The sequence below is a fragment of the Salvelinus alpinus genome, chromosome 2 (genome assembly GCF_045679555.1).
Source record: "Salvelinus alpinus chromosome 2, SLU_Salpinus.1, whole genome shotgun sequence".
Classification (NCBI taxonomy): domain Eukaryota; kingdom Metazoa; phylum Chordata; class Actinopteri; order Salmoniformes; family Salmonidae; genus Salvelinus; species Salvelinus alpinus.
In genome coordinates, this window is record NC_092087.1 from 88462756 (window position 1) to 88487064 (window position 24309).

General features: G+C 40.9%; 1 protein-coding gene and 1 long non-coding RNA gene across 2 annotated transcripts in view; both read right to left on the reverse strand.

Moving 5' to 3' along the window:
* Positions 1-2082: 2082 nt before the first annotated feature.
* On the reverse strand, positions 2083-3726 carry LOC139568095 (uncharacterized). Its single transcript, XR_011673511.1, has 3 exons — positions 3551-3726; positions 3233-3325; positions 2083-3156 (listed from the first exon to the last, which is right to left on the reverse strand). It is a non-coding gene; the product is annotated as an uncharacterized lncRNA (long non-coding RNA).
* A 1577-nt stretch (positions 3727-5303) lies between these two features.
* The window catches only part of LOC139541509 (uncharacterized), a 103447-nt gene continuing 84441 nt past the window's right edge, over positions 5304-24309 (reverse strand). The window contains exons 6-8 of the mRNA XM_071346221.1: positions 6853-7197; positions 5848-6066; positions 5304-5710 (exon numbers count right to left, since the gene is read on the reverse strand). Coding sequence (XP_071202322.1) covers positions 5304-5710; positions 5848-6066; positions 6853-7197 — 971 coding nt within the window. The remainder of the gene's footprint in view (positions 5711-5847; positions 6067-6852; positions 7198-24309) is intronic.

Genomic DNA, 24309 nt, shown 5'->3' on the forward strand with positions numbered 1-24309 from the left:
CCCCTGCTCAAGCAGGCGCATGTCCAGGCCCGTCTGAAGTTTGCCAATGACCATCTGGATGATCGAGAGGAGGAATGGGAGAAGGTCATGTGGTCTGATGATTCAAAAATAGAGCTTTTTGGTCTAAACTGCACTCGCCGTGTTTGGAGGAAGAAGAAGGATGAGTACAACCCCAAGAACACCATCCCAACCGTGGAGGTGGAAACATCATTCTTTGGGGATGCTTTTCTGCAAAGGGGACAGGACGACTGCACCGTATTGAGGGGAGGATGGATGGGGCCATGTATTGCGAGATCTTAGCCAACAACCTCCTTCCCTCAGTAAGAGCATTGATGATGGGTCGTGGCTGGGTCTTCCAGCATGACAACGACCCGAAACACACAGCCAGGGCAACTAAGGAGTGGCTCCGTAAGAAGTATCTCAAGGTCCTGGAGTGGCCTAGCCAGTCTCCAGACCTGAACCCAATAGAAAATCTTTGGAGGGAGCTGAAAGTCCGTATTGCCCAGCGACAGCCCCGAAACCTGAAGGATCTGGAGAAGGTCTGTATGGAGGAGTGGGCCAAAATCCCTGCTGCAGTGTGTGCAAACCTGGTCAAGAACTACAGGAAACGTATGATCTCTGTAATTGCAAACAAAGGATTCTGTACCAAATATTAAGTTCTGCTTTTCTGATGTATCAAATACTTATGTCATGCAATAAAATGCGAATTAATTACTTAAAAATCATACAATGTGATTTTCGGGATTTTTGTTTTAGATTCCGTCTCTCACAGTTGAAGTGTACCTATGATAAAAATTACAGACCTCTACATGCTTTGTAAGTAGGAAAATCGGCAAAATCGGCAGTGTATCAAATACTTGTTCTCCCCACTGTATATGTACATACATCTATAAAACTGTTTATCATTCCAATATATATAGTTAAGATTATTGATAGAGAAAATAATACCATTCTTATTAGTTTTAAATGATACCACATAAAATTCTAGTTTCATTCAACTCACACACTGCAGGAGAGTGGTGATCCTCATGGCCTTTTACAGCACAGGAGTAACTGTCTGAATAATAACTATTGACAGAGTATTGATGGGAAGTGGGCTCATCTAGACGTTGTCTGTTCTTGTACCAGATGTAGGTGGGGTTGGGGTTGTCAGTCAGAGTACAGGTGGTGATACAGGTCAGTGTCTTCTGTCCCTCTGCAGCAGGAGTCACCTTCACCTGCAGACCTGAAACAATATGTATAAAACCACATACACCTCTGTGTTAACAGGATGGTTAATATATTTTCTCCTGAAATTCAATATGATGTACATTTGTGTCATACAGTGTAGTATTACCTGTGACAGACAGAGTTGTTCCTGGGAAACTATGACCCCATTCAAAGTTGTTCGTTTTAAAAGTGAAGCGATACTCAGCTGAGTCCTCCTCTCTCAGATCTGAGATTCTCAGGATGGAGGGACCTTTATATATCCATCTCTCTTTGTCAGGGTACTTCACACGACCTGCATACCCTGGGTCTCTGGTTAGGTCTTCAGGGGTTGACGTATCACTTCTAAACCAGAATGATGATGTGGTGTAATAATAACCAACATAAATACAGGATATGTCCACTGTTGACCCCTTCAAGACACAGATTCTCCTCTTGATGTAAGTCACTCTGTTGCATCTCTGATCCTGAACACCTGAAACACAGTGACATAACAAGAGGACAACTGGATTGTATTCTCAGTTCTTTCTAGAAATGCTAAAAGTTCTCAAATGACAAAGTGAAACCAACACACTGTATAATGTATTAAAGAAACACTCACACACTGCAGGAGAGTGGAGATCCTCATGGCCTTTTACAGCACAGGAGTAACTGTCTTCATAGTTACTGGAGACTGGGTCTGTGTTTGAGTAATCAACTTGACAGTAAGATTTGATTATTTGAATCAGCTGTGTAGTGCCTGGGATAAAACCAAAACATTCACCCCTTGGGGTCCCCAAGACTGAGTTGAGGAAACGCTGGCCTCGCCACTCATGGTTCAATTATTCAATGCCGCCATCATGTGTCCTAATAGGCAGAAATACAAGAAACAAGAGCTGAGTGGAAATAGTTATGAATCAATGTATTATTAGTTGATCAAATAATCTATGTATTTATTGTTGAAATGTTGATCTTATTTAAAACATGATGCTTATACTGTATTGACACTAAACCACACAGTAAAAATTGCAAAGGTAAACATGTATTTAACGTATATAAAATACATAATAATGAAAAATGTGATGACAAAACAAGTGATATCATGACACTGAACAATATAGCATTACGTAATATACAATTATAATTAATATAAAATGTAAAAAACTGCAAATGTTTAAATGTATGTAATGTGCTGATTACATGTTTTTAAATTTAAAAAACAATATAATATGATAAAATATAAAACATATAATAAGTAATAATGTCTGACAGCAATACAACGTAAATCATTAAACACATCAGGGGAAACTTGTCCCAAAAGCTAAATATATTAAAACGCTGTTATCAATATTATCCATATTAGTTGCTGTGGAAAGTAGGACTTTTGATGTTATAAATCCCTAAAATAGCAAAATCCCATCGAAATATAATTTTAAACTATAGATAGTAAACAGATTGCTACACAAGAAAAAATATGGAAATGGAAAAATCCCATTGAAAAAAAGCAGAAGCATAACCCATCCCATCTATCATCAAAATAAAAAAATATAATAAGAAAATAAAAAATATATTCCAGCATTTACTCAAAAGCTAAAGTTCATGGTCTGGAAAACCATCTTGTTAAGGTAGCAAGAGAATAGAGGTGAGAGGACTATTTTTGGATTGGAACCGTAGCTCTTCAGTCCAGCTTCTGTGGTGGTTCTCTTCAGTCCAGCTTCTGTGGTGGTTCTCTTCAGTCCAGCTTCTGTGGTGGTTCTCTTCAGTCCAGCTTCTGTGGTGGTTCTCTTCAGTCCAGATTCTGTGGTGGTTCTCTTCAGTCCAGGATCTGTGGTGGTTCTCTTCAGTCCAGCTTCTGTGGTGGTTCTCTTCGGTCCAGATTCGGTGGTGGTTCTCTTTAGTCCAGGATCTGTGGTGGTTCTCTTCAGATCAGGTTCTGTGGTGGTCTCTTCAGTGGGAGGGTCCCCTCACATTCTGAAAGAAGACACTGAATTAGCAATTTACACTCCCACTAAAATGTTTATGGACACACACACACAAATACACTTACTCCCAGGGTGTCATACTCTGGTGACCTGGTCTTCATGTTCAGAGGTGAGTACATGTCACTGTTGGCGTCATTGTTAGGGTCAGGATGGACATTCTGTGGACAGAAAGAGGGGGAGGGAGAGAGAGAGAGGGAAAAATATAGAGAGAGGGGGAGGGAGAGAGAGGGAAAGATATAGAGAGAGGGAAAGAGAGAGAGAGAGAGAGAGGAAATCCATGTGTTCATTGAAACACCAGTCTTTCCATCATTTTCTCTAAACACATTCAAGTATAAAACACAAACACACTAACAAACAATCAAAATGAATTATAAGAGACTTACTGCCAGAGTGTCGTAGTCAGGGGACATGGTCCTCATGTTCAGACCTGTGTACGTGTCACTGTTACAGTCAGGACGGACACTCTGTGGAGAGAGAGAGAGGTAACAATGAAAATAGTACGAAAGAGACTGTCGTGAAACAGTAAACTAATGAAAATGGAGTTGTAACTCAGGGTTTCCCAAACTCAGAGCTGTGCCCTGCACGTTTTGAGCTCAGAGCTGCACAATTAGTTTTTTGCCCTAGCACTACACAGCTGATTCATATAATCAAAGCCTGATGAGTTGTGTGTGTGTGGGGGGGGGGGGGGGGGGGGGGGGGTCCAGGTGTAACTAATAGAATCACCTGTGGTTGTTGACATTATTACCTGTGTGTCTGCTGTGGCATCACTTCCTCCTGTGGATCTCCTGTAATGAGGGACAGAGTGAGTTCTGCTCTCAACTGACCTCTAGTGGAAGTTGATATGTTACTAATACATTTTAGCAGGTTTCTTACTTTATCTTTATTTAACTAGGCAAGTCAGTTAAGAACAAACTCTTATTTTCAATGTCGTCCTAGGAACATTGGGTTAACTGCCTTGTTCAGGGGCGGAACGACATATTTTTATCTTGTCAGCTCAGGGATTCAATCTTGCAACCTTTCAGTTACAAGTTCAACGCTCTCACCACTAAGCTACCTGCCACCCCAGGTGGCCTAGTGGTTAAGGGCATTGGGCCTATAACTTAATGAATGCATTAAGTTAATAACAAATCAGAGGTCTAAGGTGAAAGAATAATACAAACATCAATGTTCCCTTCTTCACTCACCTGAACCACATGAGTCCAGAGAGACAGAGGATGAGAACCAGAACAACCACTATGATTCCTACAGATGCAGTCAGAACTGAGGTCTGTTTCCCTACAATAAAATATGGATGATATGAGTACAGGCATGTAATACAAAAGTACAAAATATTTGTTAACTGATCTAATCTCAACGTATATATAATTATAAAACAAAGTATGTTAAGCCAAAGTATAACTATTAATATTAGTTTGAAACAATTTTGTGTTGAAATATATAAGATGAATCTTCACCTGGTAAAATGATCATCAGAGCTGTAGAGTTCCTAGATCCTCTTCCATTCCAGGCCTCACAGTGGTAATGTCCATTGTCCTTAGACTTGAAGTTACTTATGTTGTAGATCTGTCCAAATCTCAAAGTCTCATTTTGAAAGTACCAGGTGTATTTGTCCACAGGTGGGTTGGCATCACTGCTGCAGGTCAGAGTCACTGAACTGCCCTCCACTATTTCACCAGAGGGACTGACTGACACTGAGGTGTTCTTTGGTTTATCTGATGTTAAAGACCAAACATTTTGTCAGAGTAATATTAACAATTAGTAAAAAATATATTTTTGTTCTGTAATGATTGATAAAGTAAGACATGTCTCTTTTGCCTGAATATATGATACTTGCTAAGTAGAATACTGTACTATTGTACTGTACTCACACACTGCAGGAGAGCTGAGATCCTCATGGCCTTTTACAGCACAGGAGAATGAACTGTCTTCATCCTCACTGCTGATGGAGTACATGGGGGAGGAGTTATCTAGTACATTCCATCCATTCCTGTACCAGATGTAGGTGGGGTTGTCAGTCAGAGTACAGGTGGTGATACAGGTCAGTGTCTTCTGTCCCTCTGCAGCAGGAGTCACCTTCACCTGCAGACCTGAAACAATATGTATAAAACCACATACACCTCTGTGTTAACAGGATGGTTAATATATTTTCCCCTGTAATTTAATATGATTTACAGTTGTATCATACAGTGTAGTATTACCTGTGACAGACAGAGTTGTTCCTGGGAAACTATGACCCCATTCAAAGTTGTATGTTTTAAAAGTGAAGCGATACTCAGCTGAGTCCTCCTCTCTCAGATCTGTGATTCTCAGGATGGAGGGACGTTGTAAACTCCATCTCTCTTTGTCAGGGTACTTCACACGACCTGCATACACTGGGTCTGTGGTTAGGTCCTCAGGGGTCGTCGTATCACTTCTAAACCAGAATGTTGATGTGGTGTAATAATAACTAACATAAGTACAGGATATGTCCACTGTTGACCCCTTTAAGACACAGATTCTCCTCTTGGTGTAAGTCACTCTGCTGCAGCTCTGACCATCAACACCTGAAACACAGTGACATAACAAGAGGTCAACTGGATTATATTCTCAGTTCTTTCTAGAAATGCTAAAAGTTCTCAAATGACAAAGTGAAACAAAGACACACAGGTTAAACAGTATTGTTAATTAAATAAACACTCACAGACTGCAGGAGAGTGGAGATCCTTATGGCCTTTTACAGCACAGGAGTAGCTGTCTGCAGCATAAGGATAGACTGAGTAGGGTAAAGTGTTCTCAGTAACAACCTGTCCGTTCTTGTACCAGATGTAGGTGGGGTTACCAGTCAGAATACAGGTGGTGCTACAGGTCAGTGTCGTCCATGTTGGAAACTGTGAAAAAGGAGTCACCTTCACCTGCAGGTCTGGAGTAGACAACATCAACCTGAATCACCTGTTGTCTAGTGTCGTCACATGATGCAATACATTTACCCTGAAGAAGGTTGGTGTTTTTTACACAATAAATGACTGGGAGGTTATACATATGGAGTGTGTGACTCTCTTTGTTGTTATAGCTTCCAGTTTATTCTCCGTTAGTCAGCACCTCTACACTAAATACGTTTCTCTGGGTGTGTTGTTATAGCTTCCAGTTTATTCTCCGTTAGTCAGCACCTCTACACTAAATACGTTTCTCTGGGTGTGTTGTTACAGCTTCCAGTTTATTCTCCGTTAGTCAGCACCTCTACACTAAATACGTTTCTCTGGGTGTGTTGTTATAGCTTCCAGTTTATTCTCCGTTAGTCAGCACCTCTACACTAAATACGTTTCTCTGGGTGTGTTGTTATAGCTTCCAGTTTATTCTCCGTTAGTCAGCACCTCTACACTAAATACGTTTCTCTGGGTGTGTTGTTACAGCTTCCAGTTTATTCTCCGTTAGTCAGCACCTCTACACTAAATCAGTTTCTCTGGGTGTGTTGTTATAGCTTCCAGTTTATTCTCCGTTAGTCAGCACCTCTACACTAAATCAGTTCCTCTGGGTGTGTTGTTATAGCTTCCAGTTTATTCTCCGTTAGTCAGCACCTCTACACTAAATCAGTTTCTCTGGGTGTGCGCCAGCTCATTACTTTTATTAGATTAATACAAATCAAGACCATTTCCAGACCTAAAGGGACAATGAAGATTAAACAGAACATCAGACAATAGAATGTTACCTGTGACAGACAGAGTGACTCCAGGATCACCAGTATATTTCCCTCCGGTCTGATCTGTTATAAAGCTGAACTTGTACGTAGCTGAGTCACTCTCTCTCAGGTCTGTGATTCTCAGGGTGTGTCCATTCGTCTTATCACTACGGTACGTCAAACGACCATAGTAGTCTGGGTCATCACTCAGACTCACAGGATTCCCCTCAGCATCATATTTAGTGAACCAGAAGGTTGTTGTGACTGTACCACTGGGATATGTGTAAGAGCAGGACAGCTCCACTGATGACCCCTTCAAGGCACAGATACTCTGAGTGGTGTATGTAACACTCCAGCCATTCTGACCCAGTACCACTGAAACACAGTTAGACATCACAAGGACGTTACATTAAGTTCAAGGTCTTTTGACTCACACTAACACTTTGTTCCATAGTTGCTGAGCTGAGACATAGATACTCTTTGGTTGAGTGTGAATGGAAACCACAGAAGCTTCACTCAGTGAGGTGTGAAGAGCAACTGTTTAAAGTGAAGTGGAGACGGAAAATGTGTCGACAGTAGAACATAAAAATGGTTATGCTTTTAGAAATATCTGTAGTTTGACAAACTGGGCAACTAAAAGATAAGAATGAGACCATACCTGCTACAGACCAGAGAAAGACCACCAACACACTTCCTGCTGTTCTCAAGGACATTGTTGCATCTCCCACCCTGCAGTGTTAGAAACATAAACAACAACTCACTCTATAGCTGGTGAATAACTCCACCTGATACATTGAAGTAGAAACTGTAAATGGGGTCCAGGGCCTCATTACTGAAAATGAACCAGGCTCATATTGTGTTGTGTTGTATTGTGCTGTATGGTTGTCTATGTGAATACTGTCTGTCTGTAAGTATATTGCACTATGTATGTAATGTGTGTGATGTGTTGCATGTCTGTCTACGTCTATGTATTTAAGATGACATGTTGTATGATGCAAAAATAATTTCCTAATGGATACAATAAAGTCATCAACAACAACATCAACAACAATAACTTATTGAACAGATGTGTAGAACTGTAAACACATATTTCTACATTGATTGTTCTGAAGCTGTTTTATTCTCAGAACCCCAAATATAGGAGGATAAATGTTCAACCTCTACGGTCCGTCAAGCTGTACAGCAGCCTAAAGACTGACCACCAGGTTCAATGATAGCTCCTATCCCCAAGCTGTGAGGCTAAAAAGGAAGTGACTCTCTCTCTCTCTCTCACACACACACACACACACACACACACACACACACACACACACACACACACACACACACACACACACACACACACACACACACACACACACACACACACACACACACACACACACACACACACACACACACACACACAGTGCAGTGGTACACTGAGCAGGCATTCACACGTTTGTCTGCATGTCTTTTTTACCCTGGTTAATCATCTCATCACTATGTAGATCAACACTCCTACACTGAGACACTTTATGAATACTGACCCTGATGTAACAACCAAAACACAGCTCAAAACATAACAAGAAGTAAAATGATACATTACCTTCAAGTATATGACTTATGACTAAAACAAATAACCAAAAACTATATTTCAAGATATTGTCAAGAGTACTTACAGACTGAAGGGGAGAGGTTTTGTACAGTGAGTTAACTGACTGGTAGTGAGGGGGAACTGCTAGTAAGTGTCAGTTCTGTGGTTGATACATATTTAAAGTAGTCAGAACACAAGTAGCTGATACAGAACTGTCCTTTCCTTCCTCTTTAAGACATTAACATGCATGAGGACAAGAACAGCATGTCAGAAAAGGGAGGTTACTGTATTAAAATGGGCCCTACATTTCTATAATGGACAAAATGTCCCCCATTTCCACTTTTATTTAAATACAGAACCATGTTAACAATATGTTGACTATTCTTTATAGAATGTTTATAATATATTAGAATGTGTTGCCTTGTCCCTCTGAGTTCTACATGGAACAGGTCAAAGTTCCATTTACATTTGGTCAGTTCCATGATGTCATTCATTCTATTCTTCAAACACATTCAATTTACACTCCGCATCAGCTGCATCAAAGTGGTACTGAAGGTTCCAGTGTTCTAGACGAGAGCTCACCCTACTGGCATCTCAACATTACTGCAGTGTTCTAGACTAGAGCTCCCCCTACTGGCATCTCAACATTACTGCAGCCTCCAGTCCTGATGTCCTTATTCATTTGTGCCGTAATATGAATAGAATGAATGGATACTGTTCCATTAATTCCTGCCATTCCTCCTATATCTCTGCCCACCAGCCTCCTCTGTTGTACAGTACTAGTATTAGCTTAATCTATCAGAGGCATCAATGAACATCACCATAGCCTGCTGTATTGACTGTGTAGTGTGTTGTAGTCTGCTGTCCATAAATAATGCCATTTAGCAGATGCCTTTATCCAAAGCGACTTACAGTTAGTTATATGTGCATATATTTTACGTATGGGTGGTCCAGGGAACAAAACCCATCACGTTGCAGGTGCCATGCTCTACCAACTGAGCTACAGAGGACCATATTCTATAAAGTCTAATGTGCATATATAGATTTCTGATATGATTCAGGAGGCCTGTCAGAGGACAGACAGGAAAGGAGAACAGGAAAGTGATTGTTTTCATCTAAACCAACAAACCCACAACACTGTGTCTCATGTTAATACTACTCCTAAACACAACCCACCATCACTGTGTCTCATGTTAATACTACTCCTAAACACAACCCACCAGCACTGTGTCTCATGTTAATACTACTCCTAAACACAACCCACCATCACTGTGTCTCATGTTAATACTACTCCTAAACACAACCCACCATCACTGTGTCTCATGTTAATACTACTCCTAAACACAACCCACCCTCACTGTGTCTCATGTTAATACTACTCCTAAACACAACCCACAACACTGTGTCTCATGTTAATACTACTCCTAAACACAACCCACCATCACCGTGTCTCATGTTAATACTACTCCTAAACACAACCCACCATCACTGTGTCTCATGTTAATGCTACTCCTAAACACAACCCACCATCACTGTGTCTCATGTTAATACTACTCCTAAACACAAACCACCATCACTGTGTCTCATGTTAATACTACTCCTAAACACAACCCAATATCACTGTGTCTCATGTTAATACTACTCCTAAACACAACCCACCATCACTGTGTCTCATGTTAATACTACTCCTAAACACAACCCACCATCACTGTGTCTCATGTTAATACTACTCCTAAACACAACCCACCCTCACTGTGTCTCATGTTAATACTACTCCTAAACACAACCCACAACACTGTGTCTCATGTTAATACTACTCCTAAACACAACCCACCATCACCGTGTCTCATGTTAATACTACTCCTAAACACAAACCACCATCACTGTCTCATGTTAATACTATTCCTAAACACAACCCACCATCACCGTGTCTCATGTTAATACTACTCCTAAACACAACCCACCAGCACTGTGTCTCATGTTAATACTACTGCTAAACACAACCCACCATCACTGTCTCATGTTAATACTACTCCTAAACACAACCCACCATCACCGTGTCTCATGTTAATACTACTCCTAAACACAACCCACCATCACTGTGTCTCATGTTAATACTACTCCTAAACAGAACCCACCATCACCGTGTCTCATGTTAATACTACTCCTAAACACAACCCACCATCACCGTGTCTCATGTTAATACTACTTCTAAACACAACCCACCATCACTGTGTCTCATGTTAATACTACTCCTAAACACAACCCACCATCACTGTGTCTCATGTTAATACTACTCCTAAACACAACCCACCATCACTGTGTCTCATGTTAATGCTACTCCTAAACACAACCCACCATCACTGTGTCTCATGTAAATACTACTCCTAAACACAACCCACCATCATTGTGTCTCATGTTAATACTACTCCTAAACACAACCCACCATCACTGTGTCTCATGTTAATACTACTCCTATACACAACCCGCCATCACTGTGTCTCATGTTAATACTACTCCTAAACACAACCCACCATCACTGTGTCTCATGTTAATACTACTCCTAAACACAACCGACCATCACTGTGTCTCATGTTAATACTACTCCTATACACAACCCACCATCACTGTGTCTCATGTTAATACTACTCCTAAACACAACCCACCATCACTGTGTCTCATGTTAATACTACTCCTAAACACAACCCACCATCACTGTGTCTCATGTAAATACTACTCCTAAACACAACCCACCATCATTGTGTCTCATGTTAATGCTACTCCTAAACACAACCCACCATCACTGTGTCTCATGTTAATACTACTCCTAAACACAAACCACCATCACTGTGTCTCATGTTAATACTACTCCTAAACACAACCCACCATCACCGTGTCTCATGTTAATACTACTCCTAAACACAACCCACCATCACTGTGTCTCATGTTAATACTACTCCTAAACACAACCCACCATCACTGTGTCTCATGTTAGTACTACTCCTAAACACAACCCACCATGACTGTGTCTCATGTTAATACTATTCCTAAACACAACCCACCATCACTCTGTCTCATGTTAATACTACTCCTAAACACAACCCACCATCACTGTGTCTCATGTTAATACTACTACTAAACACAACCCACCGTCACTGTGTCTCATGTTAATACTACTCCTAAACAGAACCCACCATCACCGTGTCTCATGTTAATACTACTCCTAAACACAACCCACCATCACCGTGTCTCATGTTAATACTACTCCTAAACACAACCCACCATCACTGTGTCTCATGTTAATACTACTCCTAAACAGAACCCACCATCACCGTGTCTCATGTTAATACTACTCCTAAACACAACCCACCATCACCGTGTCTCATGTTAATACTACTCCTAAACACAACCCACCATCACTGTGTCTCATGTTAATACTACTCCTAAACACAACCCACCATCACTGTGTCTCATGTTAATGCTACTCCTAAACACAACCCACCATCACTGTGTCTCATGTTAATACTACTCCTAAACACAACCCACCATCACTGTCTCATGTTAATACTACTCCTAAACACAAACCACCATCACTGTGTCTCATGTTAATACTACTCCTAAACACAACCCACTATCACCGTGTCTCATGTTAATACTACTCCTAAACACATCCCACCATCACTGTGTCTCATGTTAATACTACTCCTAAACACAACCCACCATCACTGTGTCTCATGTTAATTCTACTCCTAAACACAAACCACCATCACTGTGTCTCATGTTAGTACTACTCCTAAACACAACCCACCATCACTGTGTCTCATGTTAATACTACTCCAAAACACAACCCACCATCACTGTGTCTCATGTTAATACTATTCCTAAACACAACCCACCATCACTGTGTCTCATGTTAATACTACTCCTAAACACAACCCACTATCACCGTGTCTCATGTTAATACTACTCCTAAACACAACCCACCATCACTGTGTCTCATGTTAATACTACTCCTAAACACAACCCACCATCACTGTGTCTCATGTTAATTCTACTCCTAAACACAAACCACCATCACTGTGTCTCATGTTAGTACTACTCCTAAACACAACCCACCATCACTGTGTCTCATGTTAATACTACTCCTAAACACAACCCACCATCACTGTGTCTCATGTTAATACTACTCCTAAACACAACCACCATCACTGTGTCTCATGTTAATACTACTCCTAAACACAACCCACCATCATTGTGTCTCATGTTAATGCTACTCCTAAACACAACCCGCAATCACTGTGTCTCATGTTAATACTACTCCTAAACACAACCCACCATCACTGTGTCTCATGTTAATACTACTCCTAAACACAACCGACCATCACTGTGTCTCATGTTAATACTACTCCTATACACAACCCACCATCACTGTGTCTCATGTTAATACTACTCCTAAACAGAACCACCATCACCGTGTCTCATGTTAATACTACTCCTAAACACAACCCACTATCACCGTGTCTCATGTTAATACTACTCCTAAACACAACCCACCATCACTGTGTCTCATGTTAATACTACTCCTAAACACAACCCACCATCACTGTGTCTCATGTTAATACTACTCCTAAACACAACCCACCATCACTGTGTCTCATGTTAGTACTACTCCTAAACACAACCCACCATCACTGTGTCTCATGTTAATACTACTCCTAAACACAACCCACCATCACTGTGTCTCATGTTAATACTATTCCTAAACACAACCCACCATCACTGTGTCTCATGTTAATACTACTCCTAAACACAACCCACCATCACTGTGTCTCATGTAAATACTACTCCTAAACACAACCCACCATCATTGTGTCTCATGTTAATGCTACTCCTAAACACAACCCGCAATCACTGTGTCTCATGTTAATACTACTCCTAAACACAACCCACCATCACTGTGTCTCATGTTAATACTACTCCTAAACACAACCGACCATCACTGTGTCTCATGTTAATACTACTCCTATACACAACCCACCATCACTGTGTCTCATGTTAATACTACTCCTAAACAGAACCACCATCACCGTGTCTCATGTTAATACTACTCCTAAACACAACCCACCATCACCGTGTCTCATGTTAATACTACTCCTAAACACAACCCACCAGCACTGTGTCTCATGTTAATACTACTGCTAAACACAACCCACCATCACTGTCTCATGTTAATACTACTCCTAAACACAACCCACCATCACCGTGTCTCATGTTAATACTACTCCTAAACACAACCCACCATCACTGTGTCTCATGTTAATACTACTCCTAAACAGAACCCACCATCACCGTGTCTCATGTTAATACTACTCCTAAACACAACCCACCATCACCGTGTCTCATGTTAATACTACTTCTAAACACAACCCACCATCACTGTGTCTCATGTTAATACTACTCCTAAACACAACCCACCATCACTGTGTCTCATGTTAATGCTACTCCTAAACACAAACCACCATCACTGTGTCTCATGTTAATACTACTCCTAAACACAAACCACCATCACTGTGTCTCATGTTAATACTACTCCTAAACACAACCCACTATCACCGTGTCTCATGTTAATACTACTCCTAAACACAACCCACCATCACTGTGTCTCATGTTAATACTATTCCTAAACACAACCCACCATCACTGTGTCTCATGTTAATACTGCTCCTAAACACAACCCACCATCACTGTGTCTCATGTAAATACTACTCCTAAACACAACCCACCATCATTGTGTCTCATGTTAATGCTACTCCTAAACACAACCCACCATCACTGTGTCTCACGTTAATACTACTCCTATACACAACCCGCCATAACTGTGTCTCATGTTAATACTACTCCTAAACACAACCCACCATCACTGTGTCTCATGTTAATACTACTCCTAAACACAACCCACCATCATTGTGTCTCATGTTAATGCTACTCCTAAACACAACCCACCATCACTGTGTCTCATGTTAATACTACTCCTAAACACAACCCACCATCACTGTGTCTCATGTTAATACTACTCCTAAACACAACCGACCATCACTGTGTCTCATGTTAATACTACTCCTATACACAACCCACCATCACTGTGTCTCATGTTAATACTACTCCTAAACACAACCCACCATCACTGTGTCTCATGTTAATACTACTCCTAAACACAACCCACCATCACTGTGTCTCATGTTAATACTACTCCTAAACACAACCCACCATCACCGTGTCTCATGTTAATACTACTCATAAACACAACCCACCATCACTGTGTCTCATGTTAAAACTACTCCTAAACACAAACCACCATCACTGTGTCTCATGTTAATACTACTCCTATACACAACCCACCATCACTGTGTCTCATGTTAATACTACTCCTAAACAGAACCACCATCACCGTGTCTCATGTTAATACTACTCCTAAACACAACCCACTATCACCGTGTCTCATGTTAATACTACTCCTAAACACAACCCACCATCACTGTGTCTCATGTTAATACTACTCCTAAACACAACCCACCATCACTGTGTCTCATGTTAATTCTACTCCTAAACACAAACCACCATCACTGTGTCTCATGTTAGTACTACTCCTAAACACAACCCACCATCACTGTGTCTCATGTTAATACTACTCCTAAACACAACCCACCATCACTGTGTCTCATGTTAATACTATTCCTAAACACAACCCACCATCACTGTGTCTCATGTTAATACTACTCCTAAACACAACCCACCATCACTGTGTCTCATGTAAATACTACTCCTAAACACAACCCACCATCATTGTGTCTCATGTTAATGCTACTCCTAAACACAACCCGCAATCACTGTGTCTCATGTTAATACTACTCCTAAACACAACCCACCATCACTGTGTCTCATGTTAATACTACTCCTAAACACAACCGACCATCACTGTGTCTCATGTTAATACTACTCCTATACACAACCCACCATCACTGTGTCTCATGTTAATACTACTCCTAAACAGAACCACCATCACCGTGTCTCATGTTAATACTACTCCTAAACACAACCCACCATCACCGTGTCTCATGTTAATACTACTCCTAAACACAACCCACCAGCACTGTGTCTCATGTTAATACTACTGCTAAACACAACCCACCATCACTGTCTCATGTTAATACTACTCCTAAACACAACCCACCATCACCGTGTCTCATGTTAATACTACTCCTAAACACAACCCACCATCACTGTGTCTCATGTTAATACTACTCCTAAACAGAACCCACCATCACCGTGTCTCATGTTAATACTACTCCTAAACACAACCCACCATCACCGTGTCTCATGTTAATACTACTTCTAAACACAACCCACCATCACTGTGTCTCATGTTAATACTACTCCTAAACACAACCCACCATCACTGTGTCTCATGTTAATGCTACTCCTAAACACAAACCACCATCACTGTGTCTCATGTTAATACTACTCCTAAACACAAACCACCATCACTGTGTCTCATGTTAATACTACTCCTAAACACAACCCACTATCACCGTGTCTCATGTTAATACTACTCCTAAACACAACCCACCATCACTGTGTCTCATGTTAATACTATTCCTAAACACAACCCACCATCACTGTGTCTCATGTTAATACTGCTCCTAAACACAACCCACCATCACTGTGTCTCATGTAAATACTACTCCTAAACACAACCCACCATCATTGTGTCTCATGTTAATGCTACTCCTAAACACAACCCACCATCACTGTGTCTCACGTTAATACTACTCCTATACACAACCCGCCATAACTGTGTCTCATGTTAATACTACTCCTAAACACAACCCACCATCACTGTGTCTCATGTTAATACTACTCCTAAACACAACCCACCATCATTGTGTCTCATGTTAATGCTACTCCTAAACACAACCCACCATCACTGTGTCTCATGTTAATACTACTCCTAAACACAACCCACCAGCACTGTGTCTCATGTTAATACTACTCCTAAACACAACCGACCATCACTGTGTCTCATGTTAATACTACTCCTATACACAACCCACCATCACTGTGTCTCATGTTAATACTACTCCTAAACACAACCCACCATCACTGTGTCTCATGTTAATACTACTCCTAAACACAACCCACCATCACTGTGTCTCATGTTAATACTACTCCTAAACACAACCCACCATCACCGTGTCTCATGTTAATACTACTCATAAACACAACCCACCATCACTGTGTCTCATGTTAAAACTACTCCTAAACACAAACCACCATCACTGTGTCTCATGTTAATACTACTCCTAAACACAACCCACCATCACTGTGTCTCATGTTAATACTACTCCTAAACACAACCCACCATCACTGTGTCTCATGTTAATACTACTACTAAACACAACCCACCGTCACTGTGTCTCATGTTAATACTACTCCTAAACAGAACCCACCATCACCGTGTCTCATGTTAATACTACTCCTAAACAGAACCCACCATCACCGTGTCTCATGTTAATACTACTCCTAAACACAACCCACCATCACCGTGTCTCATGTTAATACTACTTCTAAACACAACCCACCATCACTGTGTCTCATGTTAATACTACTCCTAAACACAACCCACCATCACTGTGTCTCATGTTAATGCTACTCCTAAACACAACCCACCATCACTGTGTCTCATGTTAATACTACTCCTAAACACAACCCACCATCACTGTCTCATGTTAATACTACTCCTAAACACAAACCACCATCCCTGTGTCTCATGTTAATACTACTCCTAAACACAACCCACTATCACCGTGTCTCATGTTAATACTACTCCTAAACACAACCCACCATCACTGTGTCTCATGTTAATACTACTCCTAAACACAAACCACCATCACTGTGTCTCATGTTAATTCTACTCCTAAACACAAACCACCATCACTGTGTCTCATGTTAGTACTACTCCTAAACACAACCCACCATCACTGTGTCTCATGTTAATACTACTCCTAAACACAACCCACCATCACTGTGTCTCATGTTAATACTATTCCTAAACACAACCCACCATCACTGTGTCATGTTAATACTACTCCTAAACACAACCCACCATCACTGTGTCTCATGTTAATACTACTCCTAAACACAACCGACCATCACTGTGTCTCATGTTAATACTACTCCTATACACAACCCACCATCACTGTGTCTCATGTTAATACTACTCCTTAACAGAACCCACCATCACCGTGTCTCATGTTAATACTACTCCTAAACACAACCCACCATCACCGTGTCTCATGTTAATACTACTCCTAAACACAACCCACCATCACTGTGTCTCATGTTAATGCTACTCCTAAACACAACCCACCATCACTGTGTCTCATGTTAATACTACTCCTAAACACAACCCACCATCACTGTCTCATGTTAATACTACTCCTAAACACAACCCACTATCACCGTGTCTCATGTTAATACTACTCCTAAACACAACCCACCATCACTGTGTCTCATGTTAATACTATTCCTAAACACAACCCACCATCACTGTGTCTCATGTTAATACTATTCCTAAACACAACCCACCATCACTGTGTCTCATGTAAATACTACTCCTAAACACAACCCACCATCATTGTGTCTCATGTTAATGCTACTCCTAAACACAACCCACCATCACTGTGTCTCATGTTAATACTACTCCTATACACAACCCGCCATCACTGTGTCTCATGTTAATACTACTCCTAAACACAATCCACCATCACTGTGTCTCAAGTTAATACTACTCCTAAAAACAAACGACCATCACTGTGTCTCATGTTAATACTACTCCTAAACACAACCCACCATCACCGTGTCTCATGTTAATACAACTCCTAAACACAACCCACCATCACTGTGTCTCATGTTAATACTACTGCTAAACACAACCCACCATCACTGTGTCTCATGTTAATACTACTCCTAAACACAACCCACCATCACTGTGTCTCATGTTAATACTACTCCTAAACACAACCCACCATCACTGTGTCTCATGTTAATACTACTCCTATACACAACCCCGCCATCACTGTGTCTCATGTTAATACTACTCCTAAACACAACCCACCATCACTGTGTCTCATGTTAATACTACTCCTAAACACAACCCACCATCACTGTGTCTCATGTTAATACTACTCCTAAACACAACCCACCAGCACTGTGTCTCATGTTAATACTACTCCTAAACACAACCCACCATCACTGTGTCTCATGTTAATACTACTCCTAAACACAACCCACCATCACTGTGTCTCATGTTAATACTACTCCTAAACACAACCCACCCTCACTGTGTCTCATGTTAATACTACTCCTAAACACAACCCACAACACTGTGTCTCATGTTAATACTACTCCTAAACACAACCCACCATCACCGTGTCTCATGTTAATACTACTCCTAAACACAACCCACCATCACTGTCTCATGTTAATGCTACTCCTAAACACAACCCACCATCACTGTGTCTCATGTTAATACTACTCCTAAACACAAACCACCATCACTGTGTCTCATGTTAATACTACTCCTAAACACAACCCAATATCACTGTGTCTCATGTTAATACTACTCCTAAACACAACCCACCATCACTGTGTCTCATGTTAATACTACTCCTAAACACAACCCACCATCACTGTGTCTCATGTTAATACTACTCCTAAACACAACCCACCCTCACTGTGTCTCATGTTAATACTACTCCTAAACACAACCCACAACACTGTGTCTCATGTTAATACTACTCCTAAACACAACCCACCATCACCGTGTCTCATGTTAATACTACTCCTAAACACAAACCACCATCACTGTCTCATGTTAATACTATTCCTAAACACAACCCACCATCACCGTGTCTCATGTTAATACTACTCCTAAACACAACCCACCAGCACTGTGTCTCATGTTAATACTACTGCTAAACACAACCCACCATCACTGTCTCATGTTAATACTACTCCTAAACACAACCCACCATCACCGTGTCTCATGTTAATACTACTCCTAAACACAACCCACCATCACCGTGTCTCATGTTAATACTACTCCTAAACACAACCCACCAGCACTGTGTCTCATGTTAATACTACTCCTAAACACAACCCACCATCACTGTGTCTCATGTTAATACTACTCCTAAACAGAACCCACCATCACCGTGTCTCATGTTAATACTACTCCTAAACACAACCCACCATCACCGTGTCTCATGTTAATACTACTTCTAAACACAACCCACCATCACTGTGTCTCATGTTAATACTACTCCTAAACACAACCCACCATCACTGTGTCTCATGTTAATGCTACTCCTTAACACAACCCACCATCACTGTGTCTCATGTTAATACTACTCCTAAACACAACCCACCATCACTGTCTCATGTTAATACTACTCCTAAACACAAACCACCATCCCTGTGTCTCATGTTAATACTACTCCTAAACACAACCCACTATCACCGTGTCTCATGTTAATACTACTCCTAAACACAACCCACCATCACTGTGTCTCATGTTAATACTACTCCTAAACACAAACCACCATCACTGTGTCTCATGTTAATTCTACTCCTAAACACAAACCACCATCACTGTGTCTCATGTTAGTACTACTCCTAAACACAACCCACCATCACTGTGTCTCATGTTAATACTACTCCTAAACACAACCCACCATCACTGTGTCTCATGTTAATACTATTCCTAAACACAACCCACCATCACTGTGTCATGTTAATACTACTCCTAAACACAACCCACCATCACTGTGTCTCATGTTAATACTACTCCTAAACACAACCGACCATCACTGTGTCTCATGTTAATACTACTCCTATACACAACCCACCATCACTGTGTCTCATGTTAATACTACTCCTAAACAGAACCCACCATCACCGTGTCTCATGTTAATACTACTCCTAAACACAACCCACCATCACCGTGTCTCATGTTAATACTACTCCTAAACACAACCCACCATCACTGTGTCTCATGTTAATGCTACTCCTAAACACAACCCACCATCACTGTGTCTCATGTTAATACTACTCCTAAACACAACCCACCATCACTGTCTCATGTTAATACTACTCCTAAACACAACCCACTATCACCGTGTCTCAGGTTAATACTACTCCTAAACACAACCCACCATCACTGTGTCTCATGTTAATACTATTCCTAAACACAACCCACCATCACTGTGTCTCATGTTAATACTATTCCTAAACACAACCCACCATCACTGTGTCTCATGTAAATACTACTCCTAAACACAACCCACCATCATTGTGTCTCATGTTAATGCTACTCCTAAACACAACCCACCATCACTGTGTCTCATGTTAATACTACTCCTATACACAACCCGCCATCACTGTGTCTCATGTTAATACTATTCCTAAACACAACCCACCATCACTGTGTCTCATGTTAATACTATTCCTAAACACAACCCACCATCACTGTCTCATGTTAATACTACTCCTAAACACAAACCACCATCACTGTGTCTCATGTTAATACTACTCCTAAACACAACCCACTATCACCGTGTCTCATGTTAATACTACTCCTAAACACATCCCACCATCACTGTGTCTCATGTTAATACTACTCCTAAACACAACCCACCATCACTGTGTCTCATGTTAATTCTACTCCTAAACACAAACCACCATCACTGTGTCTCATGTTAGTACTACTCCTAAACACAACCCACCATCACTGTGTCTCATGTTAATACTACTCCTAAACACAACCCACCATCACTGTGTCTCATGTTAATACTATTCCTAAACACAACCCACCATCACTGTGTCTCATGTTAATACTACTCCTAAACACAACCCACTATCACCGTGTCTCATGTTAATACTACTCCTAAACACAACCCACCATCACTGTGTCTCATGTTAATACTACTCCTAAACACAACCCACCATCACTGTGTCTCATGTTAATTCTACTCCTAAACACAAACCACCATCACTGTGTCTCATGTTAGTACTACTCCTAAACACAACCCACCATCACTGTGTCTCATGTTAATACTACTCCTAAACACAACCCACCATCACTGTGTCTCATGTTAATACTATTCCTAAACACAACCCACCATCACTGTGTCTCATGTTAATACTACTCCTAAACACAACCCACCATCACTGTGTCTCATGTAAATACTACTCCTAAACACAACCCACCATCATTGTGTCTCATGTTAATGCTACTCCTAAACACAACCCGCAATCACTGTGTCTCATGTTAATACTACTCCTAAACACAACCCACCATCACTGTGTCTCATGTTAATACTACTCCTAAACACAACCGACCATCACTGTGTCTCATGTTAATACTACTCCTATACACAACCCACCATCACTGTGTCTCATGTTAATACTACTCCTAAACAGAACCACCATCACCGTGTCTCATGTTAATACTACTCCTAAACACAACCCACTATCACCGTGTCTCATGTTAATACTACTCCTAAACACAACCCACCATCACTGTGTCTCATGTTAATACTACTCCTAAACACAACCCACCATCACTGTGTCTCATGTTAATTCTACTCCTAAACACAAACCACCATCACTGTGTCTCATGTTAGTACTACTCCTAAACACAACCCACCATCACTGTGTCTCATGTTAATACTACTCCTAAACACAACCCACCATCACTGTGTCTCATGTTAATACTATTCCTAAACACAACCCACCATCACTGTGTCTCATGTTAATACTACTCCTAAACACAACCCACCATCACTGTGTCTCATGTAAATACTACTCCTAAACACAACCCACCATCATTGTGTCTCATGTTAATGCTACTCCTAAACACAACCCGCAATCACTGTGTCTCATGTTAATACTACTCCTAAACACAACCCACCATCACTGTGTCTCATGTTAATACTACTCCTAAACACAACCGACCATCACTGTGTCTCATGTTAATACTACTCCTATACACAACCCACCATCACTGTGTCTCATGTTAATACTACTCCTAAACAGAACCACCATCACCGTGTCTCATGTTAATACTACTCCTAAACACAACCCACCATCACCGTGTCTCATGTTAATACTACTCCTAAACACAACCCACCAGCACTGTGTCTCATGTTAATACTACTGCTAAACACAACCCACCATCACTGTCTCATGTTAATACTACTCCTAAACACAACCCACCATCACCGTGTCTCATGTTAATACTACTCCTAAACACAACCCACCATCACTGTGTCTCATGTTAATACTACTCCTAAACAGAACCCACCATCACCGTGTCTCATGTTAATACTACTCCTAAACACAACCCACCATCACCGTGTCTCATGTTAATACTACTTCTAAACACAACCCACCATCACTGTGTCTCATGTTAATACTACTCCTAAACACAACCCACCATCACTGTGTCTCATGTTAATGCTACTCCTAAACACAAACCACCATCACTGTGTCTCATGTTAATACTACTCCTAAACACAAACCACCATCACTGTGTCTCATGTTAATACTACTCCTAAACACAACCCACTATCACCGTGTCTCATGTTAATACTACTCCTAAACACAACCCACCATCACTGTGTCTCATGTTAATACTATTCCTAAACACAACCCACCATCACTGTGTCTCATGTTAATACTGCTCCTAAACACAACCCACCATCACTGTGTCTCATGTAAATACTACTCCTAAACACAACCCACCATCATTGTGTCTCATGTTAATGCTACTCCTAAACACAACCCACCATCACTGTGTCTCACGTTAATACTACTCCTATACACAACCCGCCATAACTGTGTCTCATGTTAATACTACTCCTAAACACAACCCACCATCACTGTGTCTCATGTTAATACTACTCCTAAACACAACCCACCATCATTGTGTCTCATGTTAATGCTACTCCTAAACACAACCCACCATCACTGTGTCTCATGTTAATACTACTCCTAAACACAACCCACCATCACTGTGTCTCATGTTAATACTACTCCTAAACACAACCGACCATCACTGTGTCTCATGTTAATACTACTCCATACACAACCCACCATCACTGTGTCTCATGTTAATACTACTCCTAAACACAACCCACCATCACTGTGTCTCATGTTAATACTACTCCTAAACACAACCCACCATCACTGTATCTCATGTTAATACTACTCCTAAACACAACCCACCATCACCGTGTCTCATGTTAATACTACTCATAAACACAACCCACCATCACTGTGTCTCATGTTAAAACTACTCCTAAACACAAACCACCATCACTGTGTCTCATGTTAATACTACTCCTAAACACAACCCACCATCACTGTGTCTCATGTTAATACTATTCCTAAACACAACCCACCATCACTGTGTCTCATGTTAATACTACTCCTAAACACAACCCACTATCACCGTGTCTCATGTTAATACTACTCCTAAACACAACCCACCATCACTGTGTCTCATGTTAATACTACTCCTAAACACAACCCACCATCACTGTGTCTCATGTTAATTCTACTCCTAAACACAACCCACCATCACTGTGTCTCATGTTAATACTACTCCTAAACACAACCCACCATCACTGTGTCTCATGTTAATACTACTCCTAAACACAACCCACCATCACTGTGTCTCATGTTAATACTATTCCTAAACACAACCCACCATCACTGTGTCTCATGTTAATACTACTCCTAAACACAACCCACCATCACTGTGTCTCATGTAAATACTACTCCTAAACACA